Raw genomic sequence first — 27,920 nt, forward strand, 5'->3', positions numbered from 1 at the left:
GTCCTGCAAAAGCCATATCTGGAGTAATTGATCCAACCTCAAGAAGGCTCGTTAGATCAGGATGAACTGATACATGGCCATACCCATACTCCTCCTTGTTCCAAACACAGATCATCTGGAGCAATTTTTAGGAGCTACCTGGATCTGCTTTGCACCATACACAAGTAACTGGAGACTCGTTGACAAAAAGAAAGCTGACTGTGTACTTAAACTACAGAGATGAAGTACATCCCTGGATTACCCTGTTAGAAATGTATGACACAGAAGAATATGGTTCACCATGAAAGTGGTGATTCGTGATTTATCTCATTTTATTTTAAATGAAAACATAGAATTAGATTTCCAGGAAATCTCATTTGTGTATATCATGTAGCAGCTTGATCATGTTTGTGCAGAAAAGGATAAAATGTCCTGAACAATGTCATGCCATCCTATCCTCTTCCAGAGGAAAGAATGATAACTATGGTTTTTACCTTTAAAAATTACTTTTTAAACAAAATGTCTTGAACTTTTCTTTGTAGAAAGCCCCTGGTCTCTGTGGATCTGGACAAGTGACATTAAAAATGCAGGGACAGATGCCACCATCTTTTTCCAGATTTATGGAGACAAGGGGAAGTCAGATGAGATGAAGCTGGACAACAATTCAGACAACTTTGAAACCGGACAGACTGACAAGTTCATGGTACGAATCTTGTGCAAGTGGTAAATTTGGCTTGGTATTGTTTCCTGGGGCATCAGCTTCAGCCCTGCACAGAAAATCAACAGCAGGAAGTCTTTACCTCAGTAGATCCTTCTGAAGTGGAGGTGAATTCATTCAATTTGTTGGTGATGTAAATTATTCATCCACCCGTTTAGGCCATGTCTTTCTAAAGCTAGTAATTTAGCTATTTTTTTCCCCAGTGCCTAAGAGGTTATTAGCTATTTACAGAAGAATTAGGAGTGGTGTTTCCTCTCCCCAGTGATCTGGTCTTCAGCCTCCTTGGATGCGAGCCTCCTTGAATGTTTGGAGCTGAGCTCAAGAGCTTGTTGAGTTTGGAGGCTGGAGAGGGTCTTCTTGTATTTAGAAACCAATATGCTTAAAAGTTAACTGGGGACTGGTCAGAGAAAAAATAGGAAACAAACAATTTTAATGCATGATTGAAGGCAAAAGTTTTACGCTCTTTGCAGCAGCAAAAATGCTGCAGCAAACAGATGCCTCCTGGAGGAATAGTGGCTGTGCTTTGCAGACCCTCTTTGAGAAGGAGCTGAAGCTTGGGAGCTGGCCTTAGTTCTTACTGGGATGAGTGGTTTCAAGCAGCTGTTATGATCAAAAGTGCATGGATTAAATTTATATGCTCTCCTCTCCAGAAAAGAGAAGCATCAAGCTCTTAGCAGAGTAGAGTTTATTACTTTTAAAGAACAAAATTTAGGTTTTTTAGTTTAGTTTTAGACTCCTCTCTGATTTGGCTCTAAAAAGATGTCCAGAGGTGTCCTTTGTGTGCTTGCTTTGCTGCCTTAAGAAATGGATAATGCGTTTTTACTTTCTCCCCCTTTATAGATTGAGCTCCCTGATCTGGGCACATTTTATAAGCTTCGGATATGGCATGAGAAAAGAAATCCCTTTGCTGGCTGGCATCTGAACAAGGTGAGGGGATGGCAGGGGAAGGTAGACCTGGAGAGACAGATTGGTTGCAGTCCTGGGTCACTGCATTCTCCAGCTGGCAGCTGAGTTTGATGTGCAGTGGTCAGAGGTGCCTCCCTTTACAGACAGTGCAGCCCTAGGGGTGGAATTGGAAATCCTACATGAAAACAGGATGTGGAGAGAGCACATCATAGCATTCACAAAAATACATGGGGAGAGAAGGGTTCATTGTATGGTTTTGGAAGAGATTCCTTCTTCCTCCTCTCCTTTTCAGTTCAGCCCAGGTATGTATGGGAAATGAGAGCAACTGGAAATGGTAGCTCCCAACAGCCCAACTTAATGGTGATAATGATATTTCCCCATGCTTCCAGCATCAGGCCACTGTAGTCCTCCCTGGCTGCTGCCAGGGACTTTTTCCTTTGCTCTTCGAAAAGCTTCCTACTCTTAAGCATTGTTACTATATGGAGAGGTAAACCTCCTATTTAGGCTGGTCGTAATGAAGAACTGATTGCAGCAGAGACCTATTGTATGGTCTCCTATTCAGAGCATAACCTGTCCTGAAGTTTTGACAGCCCCACTGCAGGACACTTGCAGACTGGAGGAGCCTGTGGAGACTGTGCAGAAGAGAGCAGCATTGTTGTGTTTGGGAAATGAAAAGGGTATTCTTCAACTACATGCCCTCTGTTCTACCAGCAGTGACTACCATGCTGTCAGCCCTCACATGGATCTGCAAGGCAGCAAGTTCACCTCTAAGCTTCACCTATACTCCTACTGCAGAGCTTGGAAGATGTTCTCTGCACGTAACAAAAATATTCTTTGTTCTGCAGCCATAAATAATTGCGATGATAAATCACAATTTACCACTTAAAAGATTTTTCTTGAGTGCTTTTAATGTGCTTTGACAGATCCTGCTGTCCTTCATTGTCAGGGAGCTGCTAAAGCATACACAGACAAACACCTCTCCAGTGGGGAAAGGACTTTAAAGTAATCCTGTGTTCACCATGTGGTGGGAGAAGTTGTCTGGCTGTGGTCTTTATCAAAAAGAAAGTTCTGGTCAGACATTAGGCCACTGCAAACTGTTAGTTCGTTCATGGGTAATGAGTAAGACTGCTTAGACCTTCTATAGCTACAGATTTCCCTAGGATATCCTTTTCTCCTGCACAGAAATTGTGTTCAGGAAGGATAAGAGGAATCTAACAGTGTGTCTAGGATTTACTTTGGGATAAACTTTCTAAGCAAACCTGGTGAAGCTGCAGGAAATCAATCTGCACATGTACACCCAGTCTGCTGTTTTCTGGATGGATCAGTCTCATAGCAGATGATTCCCGTCACTTGTGCCTCCATACTGAGATGAAACCTTAGTGATGCTTTGTTCCAGTCCTCACAGATTTCATGCCAAGCTTGCTTTATGTCAGAGCAGGCTTCCATTTTCTATTACAAGAACAGTCACACTGGTCAGCCTATAAATCCATCTAGTCCAGCATCCTCTCTCCTGTGTCACATAATCCTTGTCTCTAAACCGGAGAGGAATGGATTTGATGGACCACTAGGTCGATAAGGAATTGGCTGGATGATCACACTCAAAGAGTTCTGATCAACAGCTTGATGTCCAAGTGGAGACCAGTGAAGAATGGTCCTCCTCAGGGGTCAGTGTTGGGATCAATCCTGTTCAACATCTTTGTTGGCAACACGGGCAGTGGAATTGAGTGCACTCTCAGTACATTTGCTGTTGACACTGAGCTGTATGATGCTATTGACCTCTGGGATCCAGAGAGACCTGGACAGGCCGGAGAGGTGAGACCATATGAACTTCATGGAGTTCAAGAAGGCCAAGTGCAGGGTCCTGCCCCTGGGTCAGGGCAATCCCCAGCACAAATACAGGCTGGAGAAGAACTTGGGAGTATTGGGTGAGGAGGAGCTCCCCATGACATGGCTTCAGTGTGTGCTTGAGCCCAGAACCCCCTCATGAGCTGGCTGCATCCCCAGAGTGTGAGCAGCAGGTCAAGGGAGGGGATTCTCCCCCTCTGCTGCACCCTGGGGAGATCCCATACCTGCAGTCCTGATCCAGCTCTGGGGCAACAGCACAAGAGGGACGTGGAGCTGTTGGAGCGAGGCCAGAGGAGGCCATGGAGATGCTGCAAGTGCTGGAGCAGCTCTGCTCTGGAGCCAGGCTGAGAGAGCTGGGCTTGGTCAGCCTGGAGAAGAGAAGGCTCCTAAAGGGGAGACCTGAGAGCAGCTCCAGTGCCTAAAGGGGCCGCAGGAAAGCTGGAGAGGGGCTTGGGACAAGGGCCTGTAGGGCCAGGCCAAGGGGAATGGCTTTAACTTGCCAGAGGGGAGACTGAGATGAGCTCTTAGGCAGAAGCTCTTTGCTGTGAGGGTGCTGAGGCGCTGGCACAGGGTGCCCAGAGAAGCTGTAGCTGCCCCATCCCTGGCAGTGTTGAACAGGGCTTAGAGTAACCTGCTCTAGTGGAGGGTGTCCCTGCCCGTGCCATCCATATTTTGCTCTGTGGATTTATGCAGTGGCATATGACAAACAGTTACTAAGATCCACAATATCCAACAATACTTTCACAACACTGTGGAGCGGTTGGAGAATGTAGGAACGAAAAGCTGTCAGCTATGACAGACTTTGTTCCATGCATCACCGTCATGCACAAGTCGGAATGACGGTCTCATTTTTAAAGTGTGCTATTATTCTGTAGCTACCTACTCTCGCTTCCCAGGCAAAAACCTGTCAGGAGCTTGTTGCTTGTTTGTCTTTAAGCATCTGAACTCACACAGTGTTTTGGTTTAATGAAGGTAACTCTGTTGAAAACGCTGACAAAAGAAAAATACTCGTTCAACTGCGGCCGCTGGCTAGATATAAATGAAGACGACAATGAGATCGTGCGGGAGCTCCCTGCGGAGGGATCTCTAGTGACTGAAGTCATGCCAGGTGAGAGCCATGGGCTCCGTTTAGGGGTTCACTTAGACCTGAATAGAAAGAAACCCTCTTTGTGTAAGGGATGCACAAGCAGACCGATGCAATTCAATGAGCTTTTCTTTCTGGCACTTTCTCTCTGCAGTATTTTCTGAGAGCATCATTAGCTTCATGAAGCCTTAGAAATCCCAGGATCTTGTTCTGAGCAGATTTCTTTGTGATGGGAGATGGGAGAGGCCTGGCTGCAATATAATTGTTTCCAGAGCTTTTTTTTTTTTTTTTTTCCAAACTTGGATTTTTTCTCATTCTTCCTTAAAAAGTGGAATACAAGGATTGAGGGATGTTCATGGAAAGCTCACTCAGCTAAAGGGCAAAAAATTCAGCAACCACTTTGGGGCTTTAAAGTTTTATTTAATTATATGCACATGTAAGCAGATATATGTATAAATATATGGGAGGTTACACAGAAGAGTTCTGTGAGAGCATAGACGCCATTCAGTACGTGTAAGCAATCTAATCTATTTATTGGGTTAACTGCGCTTGAACTGGAGATTTAATTAAGGAAAGCTGCATTACTTTGAGCTGGCTCCCTGAAGTGGCCACTTCAGTCTTGACCTTGTGTCGCAAGAATTAAATGTACTTGAAAGGAGACTTTCGGAGAGCAGCATATCTCAAGGTGAATGCTGGGATTTCTCTTATTTCCACCAAAGCAGCCGGTGGGGCTCCACACTCTGTAGACCACGAGTCCCCTGTTTTGTGAAGTTTCCAGTGAACTCAGTGATCTGCATGCAGCTGAGCAGTTCCTCAGAAGAGGAAGAGTAATTGTAATTGCAGATGTTATTAAAATGTAAATAAAGCTGGGTTTGAAATGTATTTTTAATCAGCTGTGGAGAGGGCTGCTTGAGTTCAAAAGCAGGCACTTCCCTGTGAGGAGCAATTGTGCTGAGCATGGGTGAGATGCAGCATCCACTTGTGTTGGTTTCAGAGGGAGGGTGGCAGTATTGCTTCTTTTCCCTTCCTGATGCCAGAGAACAAGGTTTCTCTCTTGAAGGTTGGTTCTGGTGTTGGCTCTTCCTTATGAAATTCCTTCTGGAAATCCTTCACCTAATGGGCTGGGGGAGAAGAGATGAGGGCAGGGCAGTGGAAGGAAGGTGGCAACTCAAAATCTACCCATCAAAATCCTCAATAATGATCTCAAAGGTGTAAGCTGGCAAGACATGATCCAACCTTCTGCACTGTGAGGGTCCCAAGGAGATGGGACCAGCTGGGCTTGTCTTCCCCCATAAAGCCAACATGAAGAGCCTGTTCCCCAGGTCCCCAAGTGCTCAGTATTTTTTAACTCTTTTTTTTCTCCCTGCCGTGCCTCTGGGTGCTGAAAATGATGTTTTTCCAGAACATGTTGTTACAAGGTCCCCCATCACAAGGATCCACTTGGGAAGGCAGGAGGGGAGATAGGAGAGGTGGTGCCCTAAGGAAGCTATGCGCTTCAATTCATGAGGTTTTACCTGAAGGAGATGGCATTTTTGTGTCCTGTGGAGGGGGTTTATGTTTTTTCTTGGCATTTCAGGCCTTCCTATTTTGGCTATTTTTCTTTTCCTGGTGGCCCCATCCCTGGCAGTGTTCAAGGCCAGGTTGGATGGGGCTTGGAGCAACCTGGTCTATTGGAAGGTGTCCCTGCCTATGGCAGGGGATTGGAATTGGCTGAGCTTTAATGTCTCTTCCAACCCAAACCATTCTGTGATTATATGATAACATGGAAATGTTAAAGTAAATACATCATCAGAAGTACCAACTGGAAGTACAACCATTTAAAATTAACTGCAATTCTGTGAAAAATGCAGTAAATTTAAATGGCAATTAATTGTGTTGTTGTAACTGTTTTATTAATCTATGTCTCCACAGTGATTAAGTACCGGGTGACAGTTTGCACTGGGACGGTAAGTGGGAGCGGCACGGATGCCAATGTCTTTGTGTGCCTCATCGGTGACCAAGGAGACACGGGAGATCGTGTTCTCTACAACTGCATCAACACCGTCAATAAGTTTGAAAAGGGCAACGTAAGTTCACACAGCAGCTCCTTAGGATGGGTTTTTGAGTGTGTGACTGTAGATTTTCTTTTTTGATGTATGTGTTTGTAAGCTTGACTAATTTCTATGCTAGTTTGGGCTAAGGCAGAAAGGAGATTAAATTATGTTCACGGAGCATCATAACAGGTTGCAGTTGGAGGGACATTCGGGTCAGGGACAGTGTGTCATTGCTTGAAATTGGTATGTTCCTAAGAGTCTCCTAGTTTGCTTCCCAGCTAAATCCTGACTGTTGACATGGCATCTTCAGATCAGGGAAGGCTTACAGAAAATCTGTGCATCTTCCAAGAGCAAGAGTGAGTCTTTCGCCCTTCATCTAATATGGCAAAAAATCTGTCTCCCAGGGCAAAGCAAGAAAAAGCATCTTATTTAATGTGAAAATTAGAACCAAAAGCCTCATCTGTTTCATTTATATTTCCTCCAGTTCTTCCCTCAACCATGATGAACTCAGTTTTTGTGTGTTATTTTCAATCTGCTTTTAACATGTTTTTCAATGACCAAGTCCTGAATGGAGTGGGTGGAAATGGCCTGGAGTGAAGACAGAGATCCTTGGAAAGCTGGAAATAGGAAAAGGTCAAATTGTAGTTAAAGCCGTTGTAGCGTTAACAGCATTAACAAGTGTATAATATGCTGATCTATCTATGGGGTCAACCTATGAAGCCAGTTTTGGATCTTTATGGTCTGACTTTGACAGGTAAAATATAATCTGTATCTCCTGGAGAGGATTTTGAGAATATGATTACACAACTCTGCAGATTTCTCATCTTTTGTGTCATTATTTGATTTAAGATTTGGAATGGCAAGAAAATGAGGATGTTAGACTGAAAAAATGAAAAGAAAAGGAGGTCATGTTTTCAAAATTGACTGTTGTGTTCAGGGTTCTGAAACATGTATTAACACATTGGATTTGCCTTTGAGTGTCCAGATTTTCCAATTCTTCACTGAAATGACTGAGTTTTTAGACTTTGAAAGAGCTTTCATCACCGTTTTCTTGTTTCTGTAAGACCTGTATGTAGAAACATGGTATTTACATAGTCTGTAAATTCACTCTGTTTCTAAATGATATACAGGTTTGCAGACATGGATGTTGAAACACCATATTTTTTCCCATGCAGTTACATTCATTTTTTTATTTTTAAAAAGTATGTCCAAGTTATAAAGGACAGCTTTTTGTTTTTTGACAAAATCTTGTTTTGTCAAAATGATAACAAAATAAGTCATGTTTTGGTGATGATTTAAACACTGTTTCAATGAAGTCCCAAAGAAGGTGCTTGATTCTCAGAAGATAAAAGGTATTTTAAAGACAGATAATGACTATTTTATTTTTACTCCAAAAATGAGTTATAGGGTAACCTGCATGAAAGGGAAAAATTGAAAAAATAATAAAAATCGTTTTGGAAAGCAATTACTATGATTAATAGTACACAAGTGATATAAACCAAACTGGAACTGACTAATGGAAAACTGCTGTCTTGGCATGAGGAGGTGATAGCTGGTGAATGAATTGGAAGCTGTTTAAGGACTGATCCTGAGAAACTTAGAGCTCATAAGTTCAAGAGACTGAGTGAATATATCTACACTGATTAACTCAGACACCCTGTTAAAAAGAAATGTAGCTAGAGTCAGAGCAGTCTCCAATCTACAGCCACTTAAGCCAGTAGTACCTTGATTACCAATTTGACTTGAAAAGCCTGTATATAAGGTAAAATTTAAAGATGCCTCTAAATTAGGTGTTTGCCCTGCTGTTGTTCCAGTTAGTTACTTTCTCATTAGTTTATATCAGCCATTAATAAGGGAGATGAACAGCAGGCCTAATGAATTAGACTTCATTGACTTAGACTGACTCAGTGAGGTTCCAATACCTTACATCCCCAATTCAGCAGTTCTGACTATGAAAGTAGCACTTGTTCAGGTATGTAAACCCATCACTAACACTTCAAAAGTGGTAATCTGTCTAGTTTTTATTTTAAAGGTTGGTTTGGGGTTCTGAGTGATGGAAGTATTATGACTCTTTTAATAAATTTAAATATTGAAATGAATATTATCATGCCACGACACTTTCTGGGAGATAATTGGTTATATGTGACCACCATGTGTGCTTCATGGGCTTTTAGGAGATGAAGAACAAATGAATGGCAGTATCTTACTTAGCAGGGCATCTCAGCCAGATGGTAATCACAGCAGTCACATCTCTTTGTTGGACTATATGCTTCAGATACTCTGTGTGCTTGCACACAGTATTTACTATACATGTATGTGTGTCTGTATATGTACCATAGACACCTGTCTGCCTGATTCCCAGAGGATTAACTTGCTCTTTTAATACACCTTCCATCACCCACTGGGAACTGGTCCTCCCAGTATACTCTTGGGTAACAGACATCTAGTCTTAAGAGGCCAACTTTTGGGTTACTCTGTGGGTTGGCGATTTGAGGTCTTTTCCAGGAAAAAAAAACCCAAACAAAAACCAACCACACAACAAAAATGACATAAAATTCATGTGTTTTGTGGGATATTAAGGGTGTTTTGCTGCTGGGTTAGGTTCACACCAAACTCTGACACAACCAAACACAGTTCATGGAGCAGCTGGAAATCCCCCTATGCAGCCGTGCCTAATTCTTGCATGCCAAGAAATTGCTGGGGTTAAATTGTGCTCACTAGTCCATAATTCAAGGTGGAGTAATATCCTTAAATTGTACCTCTAAATACCTCTGTGGATTTGTTCTGAAGTGACTGTCCTGGATTTCCCAGAAAGCTGGTATCTGAGCAGGGGTTTGAAGTTGGATTTCTGGCCCCACTGTATGAACTTCTTAATAATAAAATTACTTATCTTTTTTTTTCAGTTATGGAGGGCATGCAGTGATGTGGGAGATTTAAGATGCTGGAAGATCATATATTTGTAAATCTGATATTATACATCTAGCACAAATATTCAAGCTTTCATTCTTTGGTATATTAATTCATACTTTCTCCTTTGTCTTACGAAGAATTGTCTTGCGGAATGCTGATGATGTTGGTTTGATTACAATAATATATTTGGCTGGTTTGTTTGTTTTTAAGGAGAAATATTGCCTTACCTTTTTTCTTCTCCTTCTCAAAGGCTGATGAATTCTTCGTTGAAGCAGTAACGCTGAAGCAGGTGAGGAGGGTGAGGATAGGGCATGACGGCAAAGGAGGAAGCAGTGGCTGGTACCTTGCCAAAGTGATAGTGAGGGAAGAAGGACAGCCAGAAAGTGAGGCTGTGGAATTCCCCTGCTACAGGTACTAGAAACAAAGCTTGCAAATTGTGCCTCCATCTATGCATTTGCAAGACTTTGAAGAGCCTAGCTGTTGTTCCAAGACTGGAATCTTCTGAGCACAGCTTAATCCTTTTTATTTATTCATTCATTTATTTTTGCTAAGCCTGAAAGCAAAGAGTGTGGACTGGGAGGTTTAAGATATGGCTAACACCCCTTACCAAACGAACTGCAATCTGAATTGTGAACTTCTCGGCAACTAGCTCAGTAATACAAAGAATTTCCAAAAGGTAGAATGCAACCTTCCAGTACCACATCCATAGCCACTGCAATTGCCTGCTGCAGAAACACACTCTGCAATCCACTACAATCTGCTAGTTTTATTGCATATGTGTGATGAGGTTTTGGTCCCTCATATGCACATCCCATCTTTCCAGGAGTAATGGGATGCTATTTTTGTGTTGGGAGAATGCAGAATTTTTATGCTGCTGTCTTAAGAGCTCCTTGCATGAAAGAAAATGCATATCATGCAGACAAAGTGCAGATAGAGCAGAGGGCTCTAACTTACCCTTATGGGTGGGTTATAAATGTATTCTTCTCTTTTCTAGACAGCCAAGTGGCCAAAAGAAATGTGTTCCACTGAGGGTACCCATGGGGAATGAGATGTACCATCTGTTCTGGAACTAATGAGGGTCTGCCTCAACACTGCAGCACAAATAGAGAGAACTTGGTGGAAGCAAAAAAGACTAAATTCAGCGTAGTTCAGTGTACTGTAAAGTCCCATTTGGCCTCTCAGGTTGTCCGTCCTGTAGGATGGAAGTTCATTTTGTTCCACTTAGCTACATCAAGTAACTGCTCTAAGTCATCTCCTGGGGAACAAGGAGAATTACAAAACACAGTTATTTTTAAATTGCAAAGGTAAAACCTCTAAGCTGGTTACTTGTCTCTTTTCTTGGAAGAGCTCCACTATAATGAGGGGATTCAGCCAAATATGAAACAGGAGCCAGGCCCAGCCTCTCTGCACTGCTAAAGCCACATCTTGTCAGAGAGCAAACTCACTAGGGAGACAGCACGGAGCAGCAGATGCAATGTCATCTTGGTTGTGAAAAGCAAGCCAGTCTCTCCCTTTTCAAAGAGCAAACCACCATGTTGTCATTGCTGCCTTTTGATACATATTTAACAACCATATGTTTTACTGAGTTAAGCAAGCAAGCTAGACAGGTTTTTGCTTGGACATGAAGTGTCCATGTGAAGAGCTGTTTTGCTCAGACTCCTCAGAGATACCTCTGTGTCTAACTGCACTATGCAGCTGGCTCATTTTAAATATTTCCTTTTGCATTGCCTCCTTACCTGACTGTTTAGCTGGGCATCTTGCCTCGGCTTGGAGGGATAGCCCCCTTCCCCTTAGCTTTATAGCCGCATATCAGAGTCCACAGGGCATTTCCCTCAGGCCAGGGACTGAGAAAGGAGGAAGAAAGCAAACCCAAGACTTTATCCCCAAAATGTTAGTGGGGTGCATTCAGGCTTCACGTCACAAAAGATGGAATTCCACTCTTCTTACCTTTCTAAGCGTCTCTTTTTCCAAGTGGTATCTGTGTTGTTCATGCAGCTTTATTTGCTGTCCTTGTGCCAGCATTATCTCTTCCTCTCAGATTGAGAAGGTAACATGACTGATCGCCTCCAAACACAGGGACAGCTGCTCCCTCTCACTATCTTTGGTGCCTGTGTCTCTCGAGAGATGGGGGCATCATCGCAGTATACGGGTGTCGTCATGGAGTCTGGAGATATCTGAGGGCGAAGGTGCTCACCCACTGCATCCTCTATGTGAGGGATAAAAATCTCCATGACCTGCAGCATTTGGATGTTCCCCTCCAGTCCTGTAGGCCACGGACAGCTTATGTCCTCTCTGCTTTGGCAGCTGCTCATAGAGCTCTCCTTCACCTGCATCTTCAGAGCCAAGATGCTGAAGGCTTAGCCAAGAAGAGCCAATGCGAGTGAGGTTAATTAGAGACTCCATCTGGGGGACACCAGGGAAGCTTCTGTTTCAGCTTGGGTATTCTGAGGCCAGCCAGTATATATGCTGATGTTCTCATTGCCTTAATATCCAAGACCTGATTAACTTTGACTCTTCTACACAGCATAATTGTATGGTCTGAAGAAAACAACTGCTGCTGCTGTGTGGTTACTGAAAGATACTCTGTTGACTTTTTGCTGCTTAGCTGCCATTGTGGGACAGATAGAGGACAAAATGCCTTCCATCAGAAACACATCTCGATGCAGAAAGTTTCACAGGCTTCTTACCTCTACAAAAACTAGGTTGTGCTAGCATATGGGGAATGAACAGTAGAGGAAAGAGCTGGCTAACCAGCTTCTACTGTAATTAATGTCTGTAGGGTATCCTTATAGATCTTCACTCCATATAGCTCATTGAAGCCTCTGCTCTTGTTATTTACCTATTCATAGACTTGGCTGCATTTTGTCTTTTAATTTGAAAGCTTTTTTATGACTCTATAGGAACATCTATTACCTAGTAGTCACAAGAGCCCTATGAGAAGAGCTGTCTTTGTTGTACAAGGGAGCCAGCACAGATAAAGAGAAGCTAAGTGAATTAGTTGTGAGTTTGTGTCACATTCAGGAAGAGCATCAAGAAATAATGACTTCCAGGCCTATGCTTTCAACTCTAAAAGCTCTAGTTGGCTGTAAAGGGAATGGTTTGTAGCTCTTCTCAGTGATTTTTAAAGCGGTCATTTGATTTGTGCTTTCAAGAAGTAAATACGAGTAATTTCTCCAAACATTATTTGCAGAATTACTAGTATATCACTTGGATGCATTGCAGTGTTATTCCTCCCTTATGACTCCATAACTTTACACTATCTATGCTTTTAGGGAATGAACTCTGAATCATTCAGTTGCACAACTAAACAATTAATACTTTATAATACCTGATGTGGTTTAGGTATTGTGATCGTGAATACTGCTAGAAAGTTCAAAATGAAAGAGTTTCTCTTTTGCCCCAGAACTGGAGGCAAACTTTTTGAAGTTCAGAACTGAGTTCTTCAGATTTCGTTTTCTCCCCAAGGCTCTGTGGAAGTCCAGGAATGGACTAGCTGACATTCTCTAAAATAGTCTATTTTCAATAATATTTCTATCCCAGACAGAAATGAATTTTCAATCAGGCGAAGTCAGGAGTTTGTGATAGGATAAAATTTTATATGCTATAAATCATTACAGCTCCACTGAAATCTTCAATGATACTTCATTACATTTTCTTCTAAGTGTATGGACTGCACCATCCTAATTTTTCTCCAGCACAAGCATAAGGGAACATCATTAATTCTCTGAAGAACAACAGACAGACCATGAATAGGATGATGCAGTAGGAGACTTCTGTGAAAGAACATTTATTCAATCAAATGCCAAAAGTGTTCATCATAAAAAGGATCCAGATTTATTTTTTTTTCCCTAGAATCAGCCTGAAACGTCTCTTTTACACATATTTATATACACAGGTTATAATTAGACACACACACACAAATATATCGGTATCTCTGAATCTAATGGACGTGCTAATCATTCTAATTAAACACAGGCTATCGCCTGCTGGATTTCAAATGCTATATGTGATATCACACCATATTTTTTTCCAGTGCTTCCCTGACTCTCTGATCCTCTAGAAATTATCTCTGAAGTGGTTTTCATATCATATTTGTTTGCTTTTGGTTATTGGACATACAGTATCTCTCTAGAAAGAAGTATGTTATGCATGATACAACTACACCCTTGCAAAACCCACAATAAATTGCACGTACTAAAATCATGTGGAAGCTCTGATAAAATAAAAGATTTTGCAACCTCTTTTGTGCTAGAAATATGATGGCTCCATACTGAAAAACCTATTTTCTGAAGCCTGATGTGTTTATAATGTGTCAATCCATTTGTTTTCAGTGTAAGACTATAAACCCCTGGTTGCAATCTGCCACTTTGTGATATGCTATTGGAATTACATTGAAGTAAAATTAGGATATTGCAGCATATGTGCTGAAGCGAAGGAACACAGTGGCATTGCTCATCCAGATGCTTCCTCTGTCATGAAAATCAGAGAAAACAACTTCTCTTTTCTTGAGAAAATAGTGCCTCTGCCACTTCTGACTGCTCTCTTGGCTGAAACAAAGTAAGGAGCCTTAAGCCACTTCTGCTGATAAACTTCACTCTTCCTCCTCCAGTCCAAGACATACTCCTCTTACCTTCAGTAGCTCCCAATATCGGTAGTGGAATTTTCATTATCTAAGGACACATTCTCCTTTTTTGATTCACTTTTCTCACTGTTGAAGCAGTTAGCTTTTCTCATTCTGCACGCAGAGATCTGTTTCTTCTGGGATGTATTTTCATCCTGCCACTTTGGTGCAGAAGATGTTTCCCTAGCATCATCAGTGGTGAAGGCAACAGAAAGCAACAGCATGTACACCAGCAACAGAACAGCAGCTTGCAGGACACAGAAAGCAGCAGCAGGAGAGCAGAAGTGTGTCTGCCTTATGAGCTTCTGCCTTCCTGAAGGCCATGCTGTAATCAGTAGTGCCAGTGCGGTGGAGTTCACAGGCTCAAATTTTGTGGGGCCTTTCAGTTAACATCCATGTATGCAGAAGCATCTTAACTTTGGGAATGATGCAATCCCTTAACCATTGGATACCTGTCCAAGGACATGAACACTGAGCCAGGATCAAGAACTACGTAATATAAAGGTACTAAGGACCAGTTCTAACAGGTAAAAAACAAAAAATAATTCCCCAATCCCAAAATAATAAAGGCTTCCTTCCGTAAGAAAAAGTGTTGTCTTAGCAGGCTCTTCTTATGCTCTCCTTGCACTCTACCCTTGCTCAATTCTTGACATCAATTTCATGGTCTTCTCCACAGATTTTTCTGCTCCTCTATCCCCACTACAACTCTCAGCCTCCACCGAGGCACAATGCCACACCTGATGCCCTCACATGGTGTGTGACCATCACATATTCATCACCTTCATGCTGACCCCTAAGCTTTTATCCCTTTTCAAGTAACACCTGCGCTTGGCCACCTGCTTTAGTGAAAAGGAAAAATAGTGGGTAGACTGCATACCCGACCACCCGCCAAAGCTTACAGGAGAGCTGGGACTGGAAATGTGTGTTTGTGTGATGGGGCTCTATGCATCTCTTTTGCATGGGAACTTTGCTGCTTGTGCTTCTGGGACCAGATGGCTCTTAGCTCATGTTTGAATTTCTTTCCTGGTGCTGTTTTTTTGTATGATTTCTTTGTGCTTATTGTTTTCCTCTAGGAAGGAAGGGAGAGGAGGACAATAAAAGATAGTATCCCTTCAGATGGACAAAATGGAGACCTATCATCCCTGGTCTTCCAAAACATCTGCTTATTTCTTGATTACCATGGCAAGTCCAACTGTTCATGACTGAAAGCTGTGCTGGCTTATTACCAGCAAGATGCCATAGGTGTAATCCATCTGGGCATTTGTTCGTGTCCCCAGATCATAGAATCATAGAATCATAGAATCACAGACTGGTTTGGGTTGGAAAGGACCTTAAAGCTCATCTGGTTCCAGCCTCCCTGCCATCGACAGGGGCACCTTCCACTAGATCAGGTTGCTCCAAGCTGTGTCCAACTTGACCCTGTCATTTGCTGGTTTCCATGTGTGCTGGCTCATCAGCAAAATCAAAGATGGAAACTGAAATGGGAAATGAGCTTCCCTTCTTTTTGGTGTGAGGGTCAGCCAAGGAGAACATGTGTGGCATGGTCATGTTGCAGGAAGCTTGCGGAACATCTGCACTGAATGTGTTTGTGCAGAAGCAGTTCTTCTGTGGTCTGGTGTCACTCACATAGCTGTGTGGCTGCCTTCTAAAAGAAACAGTTTTGGTGGATTTGTTTTTCTAGTTCTGGGAATTATTAAAGCAACTTAAATACCCTGTGTGGCCTGCCAGATCTTGCTCACTTGTCCCTTGTTCACCCATACTGGTTTTAAGCAGTATTTTTAACTGCAAAAAAGCTGCTGCAAAAAGCTGTGTACCTGGGAAGAATGGGCTTTTTGGGAACTGCTTGCTCTCATGTGATGTCTGGGGGACTGAAATGGCCCCAGTGTGCTGCTGTGGGAAACCTGACCCTAAGCAGATGCTTACAGGAATACCCTGAGCAGTCTGGGTTTGAAGTGGAAGGTGAGAAACCTCTGCCAGGGTCTTTGCCATAGTCATACAATGCTGGTTGTATGGTATATGATGCGGTTGGGCTGTAATTCACTCATCCCTGAGGCTGAAGGAGCAGCTGTTAAGGTTACAAGATTAGCAATTGGTTTCCCTACATTTTCCTTTCACTTTTTTTTCCCCTTATTCTTCTTGATTTTCTTCTTAATTAGTCTACTTGCGTCACTAGATAAAGGTTGAGAAGCAAACAAAATTCTTTCTTTTGCTGGTGCCAGCTGCCTCTACAACCCATTTCTGAAACTGGGTCAACGTAATTTGTCCACTTCCTCGTGGAGAAAAGAGTGTGATATACTGACCTGTAAGGAAGGGAAAACTGATGATAAACCAGAGTAAGCAAACATAAGAAGAAAAGTGGGGGTTAAGTAACTTAGATGATATAAAGGTTGTAATAACGGTGGCTGTAATAAAGGCTGCAAGTATTTCTGGTCAATGAAGGTCAAAGCTTTCAAGATGCTGAGCCTGCCCATTTACAGGAATAACTTGTGGCTGTGAAGCGTGTGCTTTCCAGACAGATGGACATCACAGCAGATGCTCATGTACTGTGAGCAGGGCTCTTATGATCTCTACTTTTGGAAAATGGAGGTTTAAAGGGTGACTGCTGTAGAGTCTGGTCAAGCTTCTGTGAATTTAACAGAGATAAAGAGCACCTTTGTGACTGTGGTGTGGACTTTTACAATGTGGATTTTTACTATGTGTAGAGCCAGCCTAGGTTTTGAAAGGTATAATAGGTCCTAATTATTCAAAGATAACTTACTTCTGTTTGCAAACCAGATGGCTTGACAAAAACGAGGATGACGGTCAGATTGTCAGAGAACTAGTACCTGCTGGGGAGTCATCAATGCTGAAAAGTGAGTTTAGCTTTGAAAAAGACAAGGTCTGAGTTTGACCTGCATATGTATGTATTTGTTTCCTTTATTCTACTTCGTAATCTATGTCGATTCACAGTAGAACTACTGGGTGTTTTTTGGCATTGTTATGCAAGAAGCGGAAGTGGGTTGCTCAGAAGAAAATGCCTTTGACCCTTAACCCTAGTTTACAAATGAGATTAATTTGGAAAAAAGAGAAAATTGCAACATAAGTGTAGAAAAAAATCTTTGATTTTTAATGTTATAATTTGTTTAAAAACTGCTTTCTTGTTCAGGTTTCTCTGAAGGATCTTGAATCACCATTGCTTTAGTAGAGTAAATTTCATTGAACAACACTGTGTTCCCTGAAGAAAATCACCAAAAGATTAAATTGTCCTTTTCTGAAGAACCAGGGCTCAAATAGTACAATTTTCTTTAGAAAATCGCACTTACAGAGCTCAGGCTGAGATACTTTATGTTCTGTTTTAGGAAAAACAATCAAAGTTATTGAATTAAATTGTAAATTAAAAAAAAAAAAAGTTAAATCACTTCACTTGCCCAAGCCATTTTTACGGATTATTAATCATCTAACAGTGAGAGAGAGGCATACAGAACATTTTCTGCTTATTAGTGTTGGATCTCTTATGTTTTGCTGAATAACTCTAAGGTGTGACATCTTACCCAGTGTGGCCCTAAGATGCTGGATACATGAACAGAGGAAAAAACTCCTTTCTATATCTCTAGCTGGAGCCCTTCTTCCCTGTATCTCTTTGAAGCTGATTGCCTGGCTGAGCACTGGAAATGCCACTTGTGTGTCTGTGTTCTGTAAATTGATCTCTCTAGATGTCAGTTATCACATCAGCGTGAAGACAGGAGATGTCCCTGGTGCCAGCTCAGACTCCAGAGTTTTCATCAAACTCTACGGTGAAAAAGCAGACTCCAGCAAAGAGACTCTCTTAGTCTCTGATAACGATCTAGGCAATTATTTTGAACGTGGTCGAGTGGATGAGTTTACTATAGATACGATGGACATTGGGAAGGTAAGAATTAATTGTAGGTGGCTCTGCACTTCATGCAAGTGTCTGAATTCCCAATCAATGTAACACTCAGGACTGAATATGAAGTTTCTGACTTTTACACTGGATGTGGAGAAATAGATTTTCTACAGACTGTTACACTGGCACTCTGACGTGCATATGGGCATGTGAAGAGTTTTGTAAGTTTATAGTGAAATACATATATAAATCATGTACATGTACATAGTGGAAGAACAAGGTGCCAAGGATACATTTTTTTTATATATTTTAAGTGCATTCTGTTGGGCTTTTTTCCTGCCCTTTTGGTTTTTGTTTGTTTTTTTCAAAGATCAACAGAATACTGATTGGACATGATAATGTGGGTCTTCGGTGTGGCTGGTTCTTGGCCAGTGTCCAGATCATGGTTCCAGTCCAGGGAAGGCAATACATGTTCCCCTGCAACCGATGGCTTGACAAAGATGAGGCTGATGGCAGAGTGGAAGTGGAGGTCTACCCAAGTGAGATTTTGCCTATTGAGAAATGTAAGAGAAGACACATTAAGAAATGCATGCTGTTTTATAGCTAGCACTAAATTTGTATCACTAGCATTCTTAAGGTACAAGACTCCGCTGTGTTAGACACCAAAACCAAAAAGAGCTGTCCCAAAGAGCTTATGTTTGTAAGAAAAGTAAATTATTCTCCTCATGTTTTGTTTTCTAAAACAGCTGAAAAACATTACTGAGGTTTTAATTTCTGTTTCCCGAGATCGTACGAAAGATTTATTTCCTGAGCAGCAAAACAGAGCACAAGGCACTGTGCTTCATTGCAATATCAGCAGGTTCTGCTTTATTCACATTTACTGCCTTCCAGTCCCAGTGCTTCACCAGCTTACATCCCATCCTGCCTGTATTACTCCATTGCCTGGAAGAGAGGAGCTGTTTGACAAATAAGGACCAAATCCCTACTGCATATTTGAGTTTCATCAGCAGATACATTTTCTTTTAAGGATATGGTTAAATTTGCCTTGGGATCTTGAGAAAGGATGCTGTGGTTTTCCTCTGCTCTGTGTAATTCCCTCCCTTGTATAATATTAAGGAGGTCATTTATCCACGTCACAGTTAAAACTGGAATTAGATTTCCTTTTAAGGCTCTATTTTGCACCACTCTGACACTGGCTTAATACTTGTTAAAGGAAAACTGTTAAGCTAGCCCTTCAGGAAAGAGCTGTGTTATCTCACTTTTGGTTTAGATAAGAGGAAGTGGTCGGCTACATGGTCATTTGTTAAGACAAGGTAATTTAATTTTGAACCTGAGCCCTAGGGACTGTTGTTATTTGAGCTTCTCTGCTAATTTAATGGCTTTATTTTTGGAGTAGTGATAAACTACGAGGTGTCTGTAGTTACTGGAGACGTGCGGGCTGCAGGCACCAATGCCAAAGTCTTCATGCAGATTTATGGCGAGACTGGCAAAACTGAACTGATCACCTTAGAAAACAGATCGAACAACTTTGAGCGGGGAGCCACAGATATCTTCAAGGTATGATGAAGGCAGTCATTGCCGCTTCTATGAGCGTAAAGAAATGACCAACCAAACCTGAAACATCAACACAATAATTGGCCCAATCATACGAACAGTAGACTTTTTAACAAAATTGCTGTTGGTATCTGCTGACCTTTATCCGTATTTTGGGGAGGTTTTGTGTTTCTTTGGGAAGTTCTGTGTTTTGAGGAGCGACTTTCATTTTCTGAGGGACTGGTAACAAAAATAGCATGGAAGAATACAGTCTAAGAGCAGCATTTGTTTACCTTTACTTTCAAAAGTAGGTACTCATGTTAGACCTCAAAAGACCTTAACCTTCTATTTGGGCCTGACCACATGTTACTGTCCCTTTTCTTTTTCTAGTTGGGGAAAAAGAAACCCCATACAGAATATAAGATATCCTGGCCTTGCCTCTGGTCACATATGCTGTTAACCATAGGTACATGTTGTCAGGCCAACCCTGCAGAGGTTTGCTGCTGTAATTTCTGAGAATATGTGAGTGCCCCATGGATTTTACTGCCTGTAGCATCATTCCAGGGTACACTGCACTGGGATGGAGCTTAGGGCGTATAGCACACTCCTTCAGATACCCGTCCGGCCAGTATTTAGGTAATGGCATGATCTTCTTCTGTGGATGAGGTTTCAGAGCAAGGACCGGATGTGCTGTCAGAGCATGTCATAGCCATGTCCTTGTATTGAAGCAACCTCAGGAGACAGTAAAGCACAAAGTACAGATGGAAGTAGGCATTAAGGCACACCTGTCATATGTGCTCACAGCGCAAGGCTCAGAATGGCGATACCTTGGTCTCCTTGTGAATTTGCAGTCCCACAGAGGTGGGATCCAGCTTATCACAGTTAAGCACCTACTTGGAGCTGATCATGGAAGACTGGGGTATTCTTTCTAGTATCACTGACCAAATGAAGGTGCCTTTATCCACAACTTTACCACAGTTCTGAAATGTGTGTTTTTGAGATCAGTTCAATTCTCCTGCCTCAGTTTCATGCTTTTATAGAATGGAGTTAGTACTGTTTATCCAATTTTAATGAGTTCTTTGGGATGTAAGATGACTAGCACCTTATAAATGCTTGCTTTTTTAAGACTGTCTATAATTTTAAGATTAGGCTTCTCCGATTCTAAAAGAAATAAGCTTTCAAAATTTATGAGTAAGAGCTATTAGCCCATATCAGAGTTATCGTAAAGCCATATGTACAGTGTTCTGCTTACATAGCCATGCTTATATTCTCAGATGGTTATTGCTGGACTTCAAAGTTCTGCCCATTTTCAGTGTGGGGTTGGTTGTTATTTTTTTAATAAGCACACAAGGCAGAAGCTCTGAGGCATTAATATAAAGATTCTCTATCTCTTTCATTATATGAATATTTACAGAAAGATATGGGTAATAATAAGACTCTGTGAGCGACATGCTAATAGGAAATGACATCAGTTACAAGACAGGGCAAGCAAAATGATTATAGCAAATCCAAGGGTAAAGCAATGTAAGAAAAGACACATTTTTTATGCAAGGACAGCTGGATCAGTTTTAGTTTTCTGATAAGCATCTTGTGTGCAATTGATTTTGGTTTAATCTGCTGTAGAAAAATTGCTTCTGAACTGAAACCTTATATGCGAAGTTGCCAGAATTCAGCCTGAAGCAAATGCTTGCAAGTTTTATAACATGAACACTGCCTAGCAGCATAAGCAATCACCAGAAACAAGCCATTGGTTGTTGAAGGATTTCATGGAGTAAAACTTCCTATCCAACTTCATTAGGTAGTAATCTGGACAAATAATCTAAATGAACAAGGTTTCCTATCTGCTGGAGAGTATTGACTGGAGAGATGGAAACCTCCTTACTGACACAGCCGTCTGCCACTGATGCATTGTAATCACTAGTAATTGTATCCTCTCTGCACAGTAGTGAACTGAGAAAGTACTTTTCTAATTTTCCGGATGAGAAGGATGGTCCATGTCAGAGAACAGGTTATATGAGTCCAAGTTTACTGCCTGTTTGCTTTACCATCATTGCTTCTTGCTTGGTTCTTGTCTTGTGCAAAGTATTAAATGTAACATATTATTAATTTAAAAACTACCTCAGGGATTGAGAATCTGTAAAAAACCTAATATGATATTCTAGCCTATTCATATAGACAACATATAGACAATACTGGTGAGGAGAGCAATGGCAAAGTAGGGAGCTCAGTAAATATGCATTCAGCTCCTATCCTAGCCGTGGTTGTTCTGAATATATTCAGCTCAGTCTATTCAGAAGATGAGATTTGGTAATGGAAAGTGTGAAAGAATAAAACAGGAAGGAAAAAGAAAAGGTAAGCTTGCATAAAAAGTTGATCCTATACTTGCTTAGATGTTTTGGGTGCTAGAGGTGATGCTCCTCATTTTTAAGAATGCACTTTATAAAGTTAAGATGTCTTATATCCTCCTGGATGCTGACTTTCCCTTGGTGACAGAGAGAGGCTGCAGATGTTGGCAAGATATATAAGATTCGGATAGGCCATGATGGGAAAGGCATTGGGGATGGCTGGTTCCTGGAGAGCGTCACGCTGAAGCGGCTTGCCAAAAGGATAAAGGACTCTGATGAAAAGAAGAAGAAAAAGAAGAAGTCCGAGGAGGAGGAAGAAGAGGAGACCAAGGAGGAAGAAGTAATGGATGTCTATACATTTGTGGCACACCGCTGGTTGGCTAAAGATGAAGGAGATAAGGAGCTTGTGGTGGAGCTGGTGCCTGATGGAGAATCTGCCCTGGAGGGTAAATGTCAGAAGGAATGTTTGTGTGTATGTGGATACAGCAGTTGCATGGAGATACAGATAATCACGCTGTGGTGCTTTGCAGGACCATTTATGGCCCTGCCGCAACACCATTGCCCCAGGTCTGCAGTGTAGCTTACACTGTGGTTTGATTAATCAGCTCTGGCAGGAAGAGTACAGTGGTTAAACTAGGGGAAAGTGGGAGGAGACAGCCAGAAATGGGTGGGAGTATCCTAAAGATACTCCCATTCTGTAGAATGTCTGTAGATACAGATCTCTACAGATATCTGTAGAATTCTTCAGGGCTTCTCTCCGGTCTTGAATCACACAAGTTACCACTTTGGATGGGACTTTGGCAAACTCTAAGTATTCACATGTTTAGTGACAAGGGCTGAAGAAAGATAGAGCTGTTCATGTTTGAAGATAGAGGCAAACAAGCTCCAGACAAAATCTTCATTAAAGCTGACTTGTGCTGGCATTCTGGGGCTGCATCAAAGCCATGGATCTGATGAAATATGGCTATTTCTGGTCTTCTCCTGATCTGCTCTTGCAATTTTTCTTACAGAAAATACGTATGAAGTCCGTGTTCTCACTGGGAGTGTGTGGGGGGCTGGGACGGATGCTAATGTCTTCTTGAGCATCTATGGCATAGGAAGAGGAGACACGGGTGAGCGCCAGCTGAAAAGGTCGAATAATCTCAACAAGTTTGAAAAGGGACAGGTAATGCATAAACTCAACTCATTCAAGGAAGCAGGAGGCTGGCAGAGCTGTCAGTTATGCTGGCCTTTATTCTTTGCAAGGCGTGGCTTCTTCTTTCAGCTTACAGCTCAGATGAGTTTTAATTCTTAGATATATTATTTAAAACAAAGTGCTTCTAAACATTTTTCAGGGTAAATCCATTTGAATAATAAGCTGAGCACCAATTCTATATTGAAGCTACCTTTTGCATCTGCTTCCTGTGAGCATTCTGGTAATAATGTTTGAAAACTACAAACTCTAAATTAATGTTGGAGAATATTTGTGAGGGAGCTCAAATATGTCAAAATTCAGATTACAAATATGATTCTAAATGTTCTACTCAGCTACTCAGGGAATAAAAACAATATTACACTATGTGCTGTAATCGCATTATAATCCAGTCCAATTGAACAATATCTCTTGTAGGTTAAATACTTGCCATAAAAATGTTCATGAACAATTAACAAGCTAGTATTATAGCCAGGTATTGCTTAAGGAATAATTCTGAATAACAAAAAATTACAGAAACAATAAGCAGCTGTGGAAAACTTGCAATCACAAAAAAAGAGCCTAAGGCTGTTAAATAAGCATTTGCTGTGATTTATAAACTTGGCACTGGTGAAACTGCAACCTGCACATGGTTTTTCATTCAGTGGGAATAGCTCCAAGCTGCAAATATAACATTCTGTGCTCTTGGAAATAGAAACCCAAAGTCCACCAGCAAGTTAATCACATTAAGATGCTTAAAGTGTTATGATAACAAAGGCCATCCTGTCACACTAATACAGGTAATAAATGAACCTCTTGGTTGTAGTAAAAATAGGAAGAAATTCTGTGGTTTGAAATAAAACACATGGAGGTGCACAGGAGAGTTTCAATGTAGTCAATACTTTTGTGTCCAGTTCCAGATTCAATCTGAGAGAAAATACTAAACCTCAAAGGGATGAAATTTAGAGCAAATGAGTTAAACATAGAGGAAGCTGAAACTGAGGTAAAGAAAGGAGTGAAGGTTGTGCAACTCAATTTAACTGCCTTGTAGAAGCCAAGAATGAGTGTTAATGGGAGAGCTCAACTCTGTAATTATCTTACTACATCCACGAAAAGTAGGTGTAGAAATACCTGTTGTTTTAATAGGGAAAAAGATAACCCTTGCCCATTTCCTGCCTTTTTTTCCCCCTTTCTGGGAAATCTGTCATTTGCCTCTTGCCTCCTGTGCAGGTGGATGTGTTCACCATCAAAGCCATTGACCTGGGTGAGCTGAAGAAGCTGCGTATCCGCCACGATAACGCGGGAAACAGTCCAAGCTGGTTCCTGGAGAGAGTAGAGATTGTTGACCTCAAGGACAGCACCACGTGAGCAGCCTGTTGCACCCTTTTTGTATGGTCAGAAACAGGGGCACATTCTCAGGATCCCACAGAACCATGGGAAGGTGCAGGAGATACAGGAGGGTATCACTGTAGTTCCTCGTCATCTCACAGGAAGCCTTGTGATGGTTGTGCTGCAGCACCTCTGTGGGCGGTTTTGCTGCCCGAGCATCTCTGCAGTTTGGGATCCAGCAGTGTTTTGAAAAAAAACTCAACTTTTCTCTGTTTCCCCTGTGAGGCACTCTCCCTCCTTGCAGAGCCTGCAGTCATGTTTCCTTTCAATGCTCCACTCTGGAAGTTCCTGACCTCACATTTTGTTTGTCTTTTGTACTTAATGTGAAGATCTGGGCCAAACGCAAGCTGCAGTCTAAGCAAACTTCCATGATTTTCACAGACAACTGGGTAAGCAAAGCCTGGGCTGTAAGAAACCTGAAATACAGGCTTGCCTTTTATCTGGAAGATGCTTGAAGTCACATGCTTAATAGCTGTGCAGTGGTCTGGTGGATGGGACTGCTTGTAAGGACCTCAAAATAGGTCCGTTCTTCCTAAGTGTAAAATGCCTGAGAGACTGGAGGTTCCCCTGAGTTATTTAACTTTTTCTGGGAGTGAAAACCAAAAGAAATCATTTGTATGAGGTTGACAGCTCAGAAACATCACTTTACAGTAAGTGCTCCCTAACCTATTTACAGGCACAAATACTCCCACAAATGATACAGAGCTCAAACAGATGTATTGTTCAGCTTCAAGTATTTTTGCTTTTTGTTTTAAAGTAGCCTCTGATCTCTGCTTGTGTATGTTATTAAAGCCTGTGAAGTACTGTGTAAGTGCTGGGTGCTGCTGTCATTCTTGTAGGTATTATTTCCCATGCCAGCGGTGGTTAGCAGTTGAGGAAGATGACGGTCAGATTGTCAGGGAGCTGGTCCCAGTGGATGAAGCATTTGTAAAGAAAGATTCGGAAAATGAAGGCCAGTCTCTTGCAACGCTGGGCCTGGAACAGAAAGGTTTATGTTAGCCTTGTATTTCTTCCATTGTGGGGTTGAAAAGAAACCAAGTTATTAGCACTGCTGAGGGCATTAGCAGTTAACATGCACTGGGCTGTGCGTAATTCTGCCCAGAACATGAAATTTTCAGGTGTTAATGAAGTGTGAAATGCATGTTAGCCAGTGAGGATGGACATTCCTCATTTTTAGGTGATTTAATCATCCTGCATGATTGGACCCAAAGTGAAAAAGCTGGGAAGATGTATAACACATTCAGTCATCATCTCTTAAGTGAAATGCACACTCGTTGCTAATATCTGCGGCACGAATCCTAGTCCTTTCACATCGTGGACTGGGGTCGTTGAACGCTTCAAACCAAGCAGAGAGCAAACATGACCAGAGAAAGAGAAGGGACCTATATATGTCTTACTTTCCATCCTGCTGCTTGTGTCCATTGTCTTCCAAAATAACTTTGTCTCTCTTGTATGTAATTTTGCACAGTAACCACAGAGCAATGACACACTCTTGCATCTTATACTGAAAGGTGCTGAGTGCCCAGCACTTCTGTTTCTTCACTGCCAGTGAAAAGTCCTAAACTCACCCCTCATATGCTTTCAAATACAAAAATAATTTCCACAAATTCTATAGCCAACAGATTTTCAGAAATTGGGTATCCCTTTGGTTCAGGAGGACCTTCTGGCTGAGCAGCATCTTGGAAACATATGTCTAACTGTGGAAGAAAGGTGACCATTTGGAAATCTTGAGTAGGTTTTTGCAGTGCAGTGATGACTATAATAGACTTTTTCACTATTTTCATGAGTTTAAAATGCCTGCTAGATGATGGTGTGATAGAAATCTCCCTAAGGATGCTGTGATAAAGGGTGTGTTCATGAATATGAACTGCATACGTCAACCTGCACATACTTTGTGGTATGTGCTATATGCACATATATATTATTTGGTGCTATTAGAATAAGGAGGGTAATGTGTTGGGTTTTTTAAATGAAATAGCATTATAGGCAGAGGTAGATTTGAAGAGCTTTACAGATTCCCAGGAAGCAAATGGGAAGGCTTGAGCACATTTCTTATCTATAGATATGCAGACAATGTACTGAATGGCTGGAGCAGTACACTGAGTCTGCAACCAAATATCCCAGCTCACCCCAGGAGCTACCACAGCATACAATGAGAATTAGAGATTACAATCAAAATAAAACCCAAACCAAACACATATATGCAATGAAAAGTGGAGTTAGTTTCTTCTCAGACTTCACACCCTTTAATCAAGGTATTTTATCTGACAGCTAAATCAACAACATACACTGTGAAAGTGAAAACCGGGGACAAGAAGAATGCTGGGACAGATGCCAATGTCTTCATCACACTCTATGGAAGTAAAGATGATACAGGTATGGCTTCACATAATGGAAAAGGATAGCACCTCACTGCTGGACACCTGAAAAGGCAGGTCATGGTTCCCTCAATACCCATTCTTCACTCCTGTTTAACACAATTCCTTGTTCTTGCTGTCCCCGCATATATCGTGATAAGTGGGAGCATACCACCAGCTGCTATAAATCACTGCTGAACTTTGCGATGCTGATTTGCACCAGCAGCTGATGTAAAGGCTTTAATTTCAATTACAGAAACAACACAGTTGACTGGGACTACATTACCAAGTACTGAATGCAGTGAATGATTTGCTTTCCTCAGAGATGAATCAGCATGCTCCTGAAATCCAGTTCTCCTCTGCCTTTTGAGTAGCTCAAAAATATTTAATCAGCTGATGAACAAATCCTCTTGGAAACAGCCAAGCTGTTTGTGCAGCAACTCAGATGTCTATGAGACTGATGGGCAGGACTGATTTCTTTAGCTGTGAACATAGCACACTGGCATCATCCCTGTGATTCTGCCAGGGGACCACTCAAGAAAGGAATTCTGTGTATTTTGCTGGTTGATGCAGGTTTGGGTTTGGGGGAAGGGACAAAGCTCAGATCTTGTGATGAAAAGCCATTTTTTACATTTTAGCCACTTCCCTCATGCCACTGTTGACATTCCCAAAGGATTTGTTTCACATGCTGAACAATGTCCTTTTGCCTCACCGCAACAGGGATAGTCAGCCTAAAGGCCTCAAAGAGTAACAAGAACAAATTTGAGCGTGGGAAGGTAGATGAGTTTACAGTAGAGTCTGTGGACATTGGAGACCTGAAAAAAATCAAGATAGGCCATGACAATAAAGGTAAGATAATCTGCTTTGTAATGCAGTATTTCTAGTGTGTTAGGCACATTGCTGTGTAAAATTACCTGCCTCCAAGACCCCAAACCTAATTTAGCTTTTAATGACAGATCCTTGGTGTCTCTTTGGCTGTTTCTGCTACTATAGCACAGTGGTGGCAACTTGCTGGTAGCTTTGCAACCTCCCTGCAAAAGGCTCTCTAGTTTTGCAGCTGCATCTTTAGAGAGATTTCTCATACATCAACAAACCTTGGTGTATTTTTTTTGTCACATCTATAGGCTTGTCTCATTTATTTACGAACATTTTTGTTGTTTCGATCATCGGGTCTTGACTGCTATT

At 41.7% G+C, this 27,920-nt stretch overlaps 2 protein-coding genes across 2 annotated transcripts in view; one reads left to right on the forward strand and one right to left on the reverse strand.

Moving 5' to 3' along the window:
• Positions 1-27,920, forward strand: part of LOC133267870 (proline-serine-threonine phosphatase-interacting protein 2-like) — a 349,308-nt gene that overhangs the window by 70,959 nt on the left and 250,429 nt on the right. The window contains exons 10-24 of the mRNA XM_061450555.1: positions 522-682; positions 1,538-1,624; positions 4,421-4,556; positions 6,444-6,598; positions 9,726-9,886; positions 16,872-16,948; positions 17,789-17,985; positions 18,311-18,503; positions 19,337-19,497; positions 21,967-22,264; positions 22,829-22,983; positions 24,220-24,353; positions 25,218-25,366; positions 26,650-26,754; positions 27,456-27,584. Coding sequence (XP_061306539.1) covers positions 522-682; positions 1,538-1,624; positions 4,421-4,556; positions 6,444-6,598; positions 9,726-9,886; positions 16,872-16,948; positions 17,789-17,985; positions 18,311-18,503; positions 19,337-19,497; positions 21,967-22,264; positions 22,829-22,983; positions 24,220-24,353; positions 25,218-25,366; positions 26,650-26,754; positions 27,456-27,584 — 2,298 coding nt within the window. The remainder of the gene's footprint in view (positions 1-521; positions 683-1,537; positions 1,625-4,420; positions 4,557-6,443; positions 6,599-9,725; positions 9,887-16,871; positions 16,949-17,788; positions 17,986-18,310; positions 18,504-19,336; positions 19,498-21,966; positions 22,265-22,828; positions 22,984-24,219; positions 24,354-25,217; positions 25,367-26,649; positions 26,755-27,455; positions 27,585-27,920) is intronic.
• The window catches only part of ARK2N (arkadia (RNF111) N-terminal like PKA signaling regulator 2N), a 195,673-nt gene continuing 187,716 nt past the window's right edge, over positions 19,964-27,920 (reverse strand). Inside the window, exon 6 of the mRNA XM_061450556.1 lies at positions 19,964-19,973. The gene's annotated coding sequence lies outside the window, so the exon portion shown is untranslated. The remainder of the gene's footprint in view (positions 19,974-27,920) is intronic.

This window comes from Pezoporus flaviventris, unplaced genomic scaffold (assembly GCF_033815535.1).
Source record: "Pezoporus flaviventris isolate CSIRO_AGI_PZ_B2104156 unplaced genomic scaffold, CSIRO_AGI_Pfla_v1 ptg000010l, whole genome shotgun sequence".
Lineage (NCBI taxonomy): Eukaryota > Metazoa > Chordata > Aves > Psittaciformes > Psittacidae > Pezoporus > Pezoporus flaviventris.